The following is a 12,027-nucleotide window of genomic DNA, read 5'->3' as shown; positions in this document are numbered from 1 at the left end:
ATAAATTACTACTTTTTAATGGACTCGAATACATTTTATATTCATTGTTTTTGAAAGGAGATGAGACATAAACTTGCTCACATCCTTACTCTTAACTTCTTACTAAGTTATCAAACCCTAGCATCAACATTTCTTCAACTATAAATCTTTACCAAATACTTCTTTGTATCTGTAGAAAAGGCATAGCGATTGATCGCAGTTACTGTGAGATTAATCATAAAATCAACACTATATTCTAAAGTGAAATATTTATACCACAATCTGTTGTCTTACATACCTGAAATTTACTAACAGCATGCCTAAATGATCACCCATGTTATTTGCTAAATTGATTTTAAATTTGCCAAAACAGAATATTTAAGGGTACTGAGGTTACTGCAACTGTTCCAACTAGAATTTTTTAAATGGTTTTGAAGCGATGCAAGTATCATCAGAGTAAGAGTACTGCAGTCAGACCTAATTACTTAGGTAACAGGACTAGTTTGGAATTCTAGTGTGTCTTTAAGAAGCAAAATAAAATCTCATAAATTCATGATTCAGGCCAGCTGCCCTGGAGCAATGTTTTTCAAGCTGCCAACTGCAATTTATTAGCAGGTAGTGCAATCCACTTAGTGCAAACCATTGTTGCAGGGAAAAAATCAGAATGCATTCCATATAGTAATGGCATCAACTGTGAAACTTCTTCTTCAGTTATATGTGCAGGCGGATATGCACATGAATACTGGAACACTATGTAAAATCTCTCTTACTAGGGGTTGCAATCAAAAAAAGTTTGAACAAAGGCCAAAATGATCTCCTGGCTATCTTCAACTTTTGGATTCTATGAACTTAGAATAGTTAGCTTTAAAGAATGTCTATCCTATACAACAGTGGTCTCTAACATTTACAAAATCATCTTTATGCCAAGTTGTATTAAGATCATTTATTTTTGAGACAGTGCTGTGGTAGAACTGAGTCAAATACTCTGTACTAGTCCCCAGCTGTCACTTAACATAATTTTTAACCTTTAAACTTCAGCAAGCAACTCACTTAAGCCTTAGTTTCCTTATCTGCAAAGACAAAAAAAAAAAAAAAGATGATAAAGGATAGTACTCTTCCTACTGCAAAGTTGTGAAGGCTTAATAAGAAAGAATTTATGAGGAAGAGTCCTAGGGTGGGTGACAGATATTAAGGTAACACATCATGTTGTTACCTTTTAAAACAACTTTGCTCTGTGAACAAAGGATTCTCAATAGCCTAATCCCAAATTTTGAAAATAACCTTGAAAAAAAAGTAGTTCCAGTTGGAAACCTGTTTCAAGCCTCAGGATGTAAAGAATTCTGAGAACTAAATTAGAATTACCATTTCTGCTCAGATGTGGTTTACCCATCAGGCCAACATCCCATATTGCCATGAAACCTGCTAGTTTCCTTTTCTCAGTTCTCCCCTTGCCTAGGTGCTACAGACGGTACATCAATGTCTACATATGTCCTTACCACACAAAGATAAACCTGCTTGTATCAAGTACAAGGTATTGCAAGGTGGGACAAAGACGATTATCCATTACTTAATTATGTGTCCTAAAGCTCTTCTTCATTAACATTCATAACTGAGTGTTGACTCCGTATCAGTGTGACTGATAACCTTTTAAAGGATCTGGTACAGTTTCTGCAGGATTCAGAGGCCCCGTGTTTGAGTCTTAGCTCCACCTAAGACACTTCATATGACAAGTGAAGTAAATTTACCTTTATTCTTAATAAATAAAATATTACATGTCTGCCCATTCCCACCAATCTTCACTCTCCATTCCCCATCTTGAATACCAAAAGAATTTAGTGCAATATGCTTTATTTTTATGATAATTGTAAACAAGTAACTTTATTTCTCTTTGCTTTAGTTTCATCTGTAAAATGAGTATAAAAACATATTAATAAGTTTATGTATATGAAGGACTTATATGGATTCCCTGCACAACAATTCTTTATTAAGTACTAGTTCTTCTTATTGTTACTTTTATTTTATTGGTTCTAAAATTTTTATCGGGCTTGGCTGATAACAACCCAGACATAGAACAAAAATATTCTGGTATTAACAAAACAATAGCACTTAATATGCCAGGGCACTTTGCATGTATCAACTCATTAATTCTCACAACTTTATGAGGTTGGTAATATCATTAACCGCCTTTTACAGACGCAATACCTAGCGTAATGAGAATAATGAAGTAATGAGAGATTCATAAACATATTCAAGTCAGCCAGTGAGGAGCAGAACAGATTCTAATTCAAGCAGCAAGCTCTTAACTACTAAGCATTACGACCTCTCCTCAATGACTAGAAATAATCTTTTTAAAACCATTGAGTGATTTCCATTTTCTTCTTTATGCTATTTTGTATTTTTCAATCTTTTTTTATAATAAATATATATTATTTTTAGAATCAGGATGTATTTCAATGTAAGTATTTGTAAAAAGAATGATTAGCAAAATAACTGGCAACTGAATTCTGTGGATGCTAATTTCCCAATATTATTTATTTTAGATTATCATTCTCAGATACACTAAGTGGTTCTGTAAAATACTGTGTTATGTATGACATCGGTAGCCTATCTTTAAAAAAAAGTACTTTTGATTGTGGCGACAAACACTGTTTCATAAAATTTAACAATAATTATTCTGACTAAGGCCATTATTAAGGGGCTATATTTGTTTTTCTTAAAAACAACCACTTCCAATCCACTGTTCAATTACAGAATGCGTTAGGAACTAAACAGTAAAGGTGTATCACTTTATGTAATAGACACCACATAAAACTGAATTTTTAAAATCAAAAGCTATCTTGAATACAGGAGGATATTTTGGAAATTGGAAGGCTATGTCAATGAACATTCTAAAAATGAGAATTTGTATGCTTCCTTGAATTGAATTCATTTAGTAAACAGACCTAGATTTTTCTACATAGGTTTTACAGACAGGTTATTAATTTAATATGGAGATTGGCAAAAGACAGATTATTGGGGTAAAAAAAACAAAAACAGACTGGATGTACTGTCATCTACCTCTTCCTTACATGACTTCCTCTTCTCACTAAGACTCTTCATTTCATCAGTTGTTGGCTAAAACGACTTTCAATTTCTGAACTTTAAATTGGCCATGATGAGTAAATACTACAAAGATCATTTTTTGACCTGATCTCAAACCATTCCCAGAATATCTAGATAGGATGACACTGCAATATGAAAGTATCACAATGCCATATTTACAAGAGTCAAAAGGAAAACCCCATCCTTAAAAAATCTTACAGTATGCTGGGCTATTATTTATGTCAAACCTATGTTATTCATAGCTGAAAAAAATTATTCAATGGTATGGGTATTTAAGTAGAAGCAGTATTCAGATAAAACAGATACTTAAGAATGCCTAGGATCCCTAAGAATGACTGGCTTAAACTACTCAGTCAACTTAGACTCTATGGTTAAACACTTTGCCATCAAGTACATTAAAACCACTGACTGGAACAGGACTTTTAGATTATCCAGATGTATTTAATCTTTTTATTTCTCTGCGCCTCTATGTAGATCTACTTAATTCACTTGTTCCACTTTGAAGGACATAAATCAGGCATGATTTCACTTAAATTAGGATAAATCTTAAGAAACTATAATGATCACTGCATTAAGCACTACAGTGAATGTATAAATTACAATTAAATACACCTAAAGCAGCACAGAATAATCTTATTCATAAAGCACTAAATTGTTAAATAAAAGAATCAAGTTTTGTTTCAATAATAACTAAGGTGTCCTCCAAGGAAAATGCTGGCGGTTGGGTCAGACAGTACTAGTAGAGCCCAGAAAAAATGGGTGACTTTTAGAAGAGACTGAGCACAACCTCTTGGTAGTAGGGCTTGTCATTTGTACCTATCACCTTTAATCTTTCTAGTTCGTATTTTTGGACTTTCCTATCCAATTCTACGTCTCAGTCCTTTCTTTTGGTCTTTAGATCTCTACTGAAAATTCTAGGACTCCCTGATCAATCTGAATCAAGTCTCACACTACCATCAACCCCTACCCTAAGCCTGCTATCCTCATCATCCTTTTAAAGCCTGCCAGCTCCTGAGCATGTACTTGCATATAAAATGGTCTCAATAAATATGTACACATAAACTGTACCAACAGCCATCTCCCAAATGGTGATGTGCAGTCTACCTGGGGCTGTGGGGAGGGGTGGTACTACCAGAAATACAGATTCCTAGGCTACACACCAGACCTCTAGAAGTAGAACGTTGGATTCTTTTTTTTTTAATAAACCTCCCATTCAGATGTGAAGGCAGTTTGGGGGACCTCACAGATGGCAACACTGTCTTCTAGGATACTTACTTATACCCTCACTCAATCCCCTAACATAAAAAGTAATTTTAAAACAAATTTTATATCCTCTTCCCTCGGAGATGACTTGTCTAAGAAAAAATGAAAAATTATCTACTTTTAGAAGAACACATACACAGATAAGTGTTATTAGCAAAACACTGTAAAAAAAAACAAAACTCATCACATTAGGGCTGTTTTCACTCAAATGGAAGCTGAGTTCTGAGCTCATTTAATCACTGCACTATTTCCCAAGGAACAACAAAAAATAGTGAAAACAAGTCCTAGGGAGAAACAGTTCAGTTATTTAAAGGTGCGCGGGTAGTTCTGGGATATCTGTGGAAAGACAACTTACATTTTATTATATTTCACTGATTCTTAAAATTTTACTTGTCTTTTTTTTTTAACATCTCTGAAATCAGAATATGCCATAAAATTGATAGCACCTTAAAATGAAACGCAATATTCTTCCTTTTTAGCGGAAATAAAACAACTGTGTTCCTACAACCAGAGACTGGTATCTCAGGTTTGATGAAATCCTGGAAACACTGATTCTTCTATTGTCATCAAAGGCAGTTCCTCTAAAAACTCCAGGCAGGAAACAATTTGCTACTCTAGTTTGATTCACGTGGTACATGAAAGGAATGAATATATTTTTATTTTAATTTATTTATTTATTTATTTTATATTTTATTTTTCTTTAAAAATAAATCCATAATTATTAATTGAAGTTACCACCTCTTTCCCTCTCCCTCCAAGCTAGTCAGTCTTACATGAATAACTGAAAACCAAGACCAAATGGAAAACATACTCAGAGTGACCTGTAACGTAGTCAGCATTTTCTGGGCCTCATTTATAAACCAATGAGTAGATGAACGCCAAGGCTCCTTTCAGCTCTTGAAGTCTAAGACCCTAAAACCTTAATTATTTAATTATTAATATTGAGCTTGGTGCAAAGTTTCTCATTTCCTCTTCTCTTCCTGCCCCTACTCTGTAGCTGAAAATTAGCAGGCCATAAGAAAGTGGTCAACAGGTTTATTTTGTTTGTCAAACTGTGATATAAAAGGAAGAATGAAGCTTTAAAACAGCAAAGTAGATCCTTGGGGAATAAGATGTTGAAAACCCATCAGTACTTTAGAGAGTACACCTTACAGGATGACCTTAAACTACTTTTTGTTACTCAAATACTATAACCTTTTCATAATCATCATCTGCTATGAATACTTTCCCCGAAATAGGCAGATTATCACTATGACTTCTAAGACCTATTCTGATTTTTTTTTTTTAACCACCTCACATTGCTATTATGAAAGAAGAAAGGAGGGAGGAGGAAAGGGAGGGAGGAGGAAGAAAGTTAAGAGCAAAGTCTGTTTAGTGTGTGCCCCCAAGAAGCTCCACAGTGGTCATGATTCATCTTTACAGCCCTAGTGCTTGGCAAAATGCCTCACACAAAGGATTTCTGAAGTGGTAATATTTAAGTACAGACAGTATATAGTGAATCCTGATTTATGATAGGTCAAATGATAATATTTAGCTTAGAGTTCCTAAGCTGAACTCCCTAAAAAATAATTTGTTAGCACAATTTAAAAGCTCGCTTATTAATTTTACTCTAACACTTGCTTAAAGAAGTCCTCATAAAACAAAATGGTTGTTTCCTCAAAATTTTAGATGATAATTTTTAAAACAGTAAAGTAGGCATATAATAGGCATCTAAACTTTTGTTGGTTCTTGGCCTTACTTTTATTAGGGGGGAAAAATAGGATGGGATGGGTGGCAGGGGAAGGAACAAGGCTCAGTAGATTTCCGATAAAACAGGTTAAGTAGGTAGACAATTTTTTAAAACTCTGGACTGAATCTTACAGAGTAATTCCACTGCTTTTAAAGGTCAGGTATAGCTTTTGCTGGAAACAGATGAAAGGATCCCAACCTAAGAAGCCAAATATAAAATGTGTAGTTTTGAGATTTGCAGTTCTGCTCTAACAATGGAATTCATAGACAGACCTCAACATGCTTTCCAAAAAGCATCACCACGTCCACATAATTCCTCATCATTCTGCTGAACTATGGAAAGTAAGTTGCTGGCTGCCTGATGATCAATTATATTATATAAGTACATTAATTATTCAGGAAGCTCAAAACTACAAAGGTAAAATAAAAAGGGTACCAGAAAGAAAGCAATGATAATTATCTCCTTCCATCTCTGGTGAAAACTGCCTGTGTTGCTTAAATAATGTAGAATCTTTTTTTTAACACTACGAACATATTTGGTATCTCAAAAACAAACAAACCCCCCCCCAAAAAAACAGTAACAAAAAATTAAGCACAGAACCTCGGCAGCTTTTACATTTCTGAGATGTCAAGCTAGTTTACGGTTTTATAAATTCTCAGATTTAGAAAAATTCATTCTAAAAACTAAAATATTTTGAAACAAGTATCACTACTTCCTAGTTATCTGTGTTACTTTATTAGTACAGAAGACTGACTATATCTTAATTGTAGATGGCATTAAATTTTACTTGAGTTGATGAAAAAAGAACTAGCAATGCTGGGTATATCTAATATTATAAAGACAATAAAACCCTGTGATAAAGAATACTATGCAAATGTAACTGTTGGCATGATGTGATTGGCAACTGGTTTCTGTCTTCTGGTCAAGCTTACATTCTTTAGGGGACACTAAAATTCTTATTTTCTGTGGAGGGAAGAAATGAGCAAAAGGCAACCCATCTGGAGGAAGAGGGCGTCAGAAGGTGAGTCCTTGTGGTCCCAGTATTCTCTTAGCTTGATCTCCCTGGACTAGGTTGATGATACAAGCACCATTAATTACAAGATTCATGTAAAAGTTTCTGTCTTCCCAGATGTTACAACCAACTCCAAGACCCGGAGTAATCCATATATTTAAATGAAAAGAAACTGTCCCAGTCAGGCAGTGCCATTCAGGGACGTTCTGAGTGACATGGCAGGAACTCTTACTAGCAGCACGCACCAACCTGCCCGGTCACGTCATCAACCTCACGACTCTCAATGTCACACGATGGAATTTTTGGACACCACTTATTATTTTATGGTGTGGTTTTATTCTACCACTCCCCATTAAGACTCGACATTCATACTCATAACTGGGTGTCTCCACAGTCCCCTTGTTCCTGTGCTCTGGAACACCCATGCCTCTTCTGAAATAAGACATTTTGGGGGTTGGTTAGTTTTCAAGATTTAGAAAATCTATTCTTTTTCAAAGAGAGTGATCATTACACAAGACAACCAATATTTCTGTGGAACACATTCATAAACCTGTACAGGAGCAACAAAAGTATAATACATTTACAATAAAAAAAGTCCATGTGTCTCTATGCTGTATAATACCATATATATATTCCCCACCCTCCAAAGAGTCACTTAAAAAATGAATTCCTTGAAATGTATCGCTATTTCCCATCACTCAGGTATCTGTTTAAACAGCAGCCCAACTTACCCGGACGAGCGCATCATCTATGATATGGTCACGTCTGACTTTGAGTCTCAAATATGGATTCAACTGCTGTCCTTGAACTAAGCTGTAGAGGACAGTGATTCTTCGTTCACTGTACATGCGAATTCTATTGTCATAATATAATCCCAAATTCTTTGTGACAGCATTCAATATAAAGGGACATGTCATAAAGGAGAATTTGTTCTCTGTTTCTACTTTGAAAAAAGTATAATCTTTATCCATTTCTAGAACATCATTCAGTGGTTCATTAATAAACTCTTCAAAAGGGATAAGTGGTTTTCGACAATCCAGAGTTTTAACACCAAGTTCAGTTTCCAGTGGGTCCACTCGAGGACCTTTCTTGTTCCTTCTTTCTTCTCCCAAAAGCTCCTGAAGTGTCAATTCACTGGACTCAGGAATGGGCTCTTCGTCATCTTCTTCGTTGTGATTTGTGTCCACTTCCCCTCCCACTACATTTGCATAGTAAACCATTTTCAAGCACTTGGAAGCAGCAACAATTGCATCATCATCATTCACGAGATTTCGATTGTTAAAGTCAGTGCTTATGACTTTGTATGTGATAAGCTGCTGAAACGTCTCCATCATTCTCCGAATCTGGTCTGCATTGTACTTAGACCACAGTCTAACCAGTTTTCCTTGGGCTGCAAGGGGCAGCTTACTCATTGCTTTGCAAAACAATGGCAAAGCCATTTCCAGATACTCAGGACTGTGGAGATTTCTATTCTCCATTACAATGATGAATAAATTCAGATAATTAGGATCTCGGGAGTATACATTGTGATATGTCAAGTCACATTCCACATTAGGTGACAAATATACAAGTGCATTGAGAAAGGCAGTTTCTATTTTTTCATTAGAGAGCAATCTGGTGTAGACCCTCCTAATGGCCTCAATATCCACAGACACATCTTCCGGGCCTAATTTTTGTAAGTTGTTGTCTCCTTGCGAGCTGTCACTTATCCTCGAGGAAGATGCTTCTGAATCTTCTTCCATAGCCGCAGCGGAACATGCAGCCTTTTCCTTCTCATCTTCATCTTTGTCTTCATCCTTTGCTTGAAGAGATTTCAGTTCTTCCTTGGTGTGTTGTTTGACTTTCCGAAAGCTCTGTACCAATGCTTCAGCACTAGAAAACACTCTTCCAATAACACGAATTAAAGGGGAATAATCCTCTCTCTCTCTACATAATTCAAGAATTTCATATACCGTCTCTTCTGTTAGGTAAGTCACATCTAGAAAATGAGGGAAAAAGAGAACATTTATTTTCATAATATATGTATGTTTGCTTTCTTTTAGTAAGTTCTAGTGAAAAAATAAGATAGTCAAACATTTTGCACTCAATACCATTTATGATTTACAACCCTGTAAAACTATCTAATCTTAGGTTCAGCCAACAATATATGCTTACCCATTTTTTTATGAACTACTCCATAGTAACGACTTTACCCATCCTTTTATATTTTCATTAATACATAGCTTTTAATGAGCTCAAACTCTTTTTATAATCATGGTATATATTAACATGCAGCTTTAATTGTAAATATGAAACCAAGCTATCATGTGCTGACTTATCACAATAAATACCTCTTATAATCTCGCTTTAAAAAAACATTACTATTCCTCTGAGAGGTTTCTTCCTCATTTCACTACTCTGTTTTCAAATGACTAGGAAGGCAAAGTTTTAAGAAAGGTTTCTTGAGAGTCCTCTTTTGGAAACAGTTCTTGTCCTAAAATCAGACTAGTTCTTTTTGAGTTTTCCTTTTTAGCTTTTTTTAGGGTGGCCACTCTGTTTGGCTGAGAGGAATTAATGTACCATTTCCCATAAGCTCTGAAGTTGACAGACACTGCCATCTGCAGCCAAGTATCAGGTTGGAATAAACTTTACATAGTGACAGGAAATAGTTACAGAGCAATAAAAAATAAGAGTGGGAAGGAGGCAACTTACAAGCAGACAAGTGAAAAACACCACACTACGCAGGCACCAAAGCCCATCTCCTCTCCTTCCAGGGCACGGAATTAAGATACATTCCCCCGTCTTTCCTAGCTTTTTGAGACATGTGGTACTTCCAGACCAAGGCTTTTCTCCTTCTGGCTAACGGGACGATGTTCCCAGGACGATTCTGAAAACCGTATGTTGAAGATGACAGTACCTCTCTGAATGACTGCATGAACCAGAACTTTCTGCCAGTCCACAATATTATGCTGTTAGATGAGCTAGAAATAAATTCCCACTGTTTTTAATAAGCTAGTGTTCTTTCTGGTGCCTAGTCAACACTGCAGTCTAGCTGATCCTTACTAGTACAGAAGCCTTTCACTTTCCCATCTTGCCTCAGAGTCTTTTAAACACAAGTAATGACCATCTCCCCACAAGCTGAAATATTACCATTTTTTTTCAGCTTGCAGTATTTAAATCCATGGGAGTTTTACTATGATTTTCTATCATATCCATTCTTCCCCATAAAGAAATAACACCATAAAAGGGAAAAATGACAGGAGGCAATGAAAGGCCAGACTGAATACCAATTTATTACATATTTTCAGAGTTATAATAATGTTAAGTTGAAATTCTAATGAAATCACAGAAGAAACAAAGAAAAAGAGAATACTTCAAGGATTTTTTGAGGTTAAAAATCTCTGGAGCCGTGGATTATTGCAGGGGTGAAAGTCTGTTGCAGTTTGCTGGGATCCATCTTATTTCCCTCCCATGTGTCTTTAAATATCACAGTTGAGCCCTCCCTTTGCCATTATTCTCTTTCAGACAAAACCAGGCAAACCCATGGCTCTCATTCTCTTTAACAACAAAATTTAAATCTATACATATACTACCTTGATACGAATAAACAGTAAGGTCCAGAGGTTATGGAATGACATGGAATGAAACACGTTAGAAAAAGAAAGAAAAACTGCATCTTTCTCACCGAAATATAGAAAATATAAGCACACACACAAAAATGAATTTTAGCATGCTGCTTTCTTAAACCCCAAGTTTTCGTTTTACTCAAATTTTATTTTATTTTGTGCAGGTTAATCTGAGCTTTCATGATGTTTGATTTCTTTCAAAGAAGGCAGTGAGTATAGCCACTGAAGTGGAAAACAATGTAAAATATTCAAAGAGTAGTAAATTTCAGTGCTTGGGGACATCATACAACAGACAATTCGTAGACTTATCAGCTCACACATAAAACTCTCTGGCACTTACCATGTGTTTCAATGAAAAAAAGAAGAAGAAAAAAAACCCTAACAATTTTAAAATTAAAACTAGGTTAGCTACAATGCACTCCCTTCTCATGATCTATTATTAAAACAAAAACAAAAAAACCCACCCCATTCTCTCACTTATTATCTGAGATAAGCTTATATAATTTCACCTACCAAAGCTAAGAAATATACCTCAGTGACACTATTTTTTCTGTTATGACCTCCACGAATATCAGATGACTGGGATAAAATAAAATGTTTCAACAGTTAACAATTTATTGCATATAATAAACAGCATATATGACTGTATTTTAAATGAAAATACAGAAATAAAAATATTTCAATCCCATAGTCAAATAACTTAAAAGGAGTAAGTGAAGACACCCTTTAAACAGCAGATATTCAAATTTCACTTTAACTCAACCCTAATAGCTAAGGGCAGAGAAAACTCAAAAATCTGAAAGCTCCATGTATTTGTGTATTGTGTATTTTTTGTGATCCCTAACAACTATCAAACATGTCTGGCATTACTCAAAGCACTCAAATGTTTGACAGGTAAGACTAACCAATGACGCAAAGGGTATGAAACCTCTAATGACCAACAACAGGATCTCATTCTCAGCTAAAAGGGAGAGGGCTATGTTCAATGCTGGGTAATAGCCCAGAGAGTTCTGTGCCCTGCGATACTACATACCAGTTTAGTTTACACAGATATGGTAACTTAAATCTTCTAACTCCAAAAGAAGTGCTATAATCATTCTGCATCTAAAACGTGATCTTCTGAAATGGCTCTCTTCCCTCCAGCAGCCCTCTAATATATCTGGGCAGACACTTGAGGCTGGCTAACTCCACATCTATTCACCACCTTTACCCTGACATGTCACTGTGATAGAAACTGCAAGAACTAAACACTAGTATTCCAATCCTCACTTGCACTTGGGGGATGGCATGTGACACAGGTCTGACAGTGACCTAAGAGGAAGCCTACTGGTGGAATT

General features: G+C 35.6%; 1 protein-coding gene across 6 annotated transcripts in view; it reads right to left on the bottom strand.

Annotated features, from left to right (window-relative positions):
* UBE3A (ubiquitin protein ligase E3A) overlaps positions 1-12,027 on the bottom strand; it is a 78,934-nt gene that overhangs the window by 12,832 nt on the left and 54,075 nt on the right. For all 6 annotated transcript variants that reach the window (XR_012064699.1, XM_072950645.1, XM_072950647.1 and 3 more), the window contains one exon: positions 7,817-9,063. Coding sequence is in view for 5 of the 6 variants with exons in the window: in XM_072950645.1 (XP_072806746.1) it covers positions 7,817-9,063 (1,247 nt within the window). In the remaining variant the exon portion in view is untranslated. The remainder of the gene's footprint in view (positions 1-7,816; positions 9,064-12,027) is intronic.

Source organism: Vicugna pacos, chromosome 27 (genome assembly GCF_048564905.1).
Source record: "Vicugna pacos chromosome 27, VicPac4, whole genome shotgun sequence".
Taxonomy (NCBI): domain Eukaryota; kingdom Metazoa; phylum Chordata; class Mammalia; order Artiodactyla; family Camelidae; genus Vicugna; species Vicugna pacos.
The sequence above is the reverse complement of the archived record's forward strand: the minus strand, read 5'-3'. Positions and strand labels throughout refer to the sequence as shown.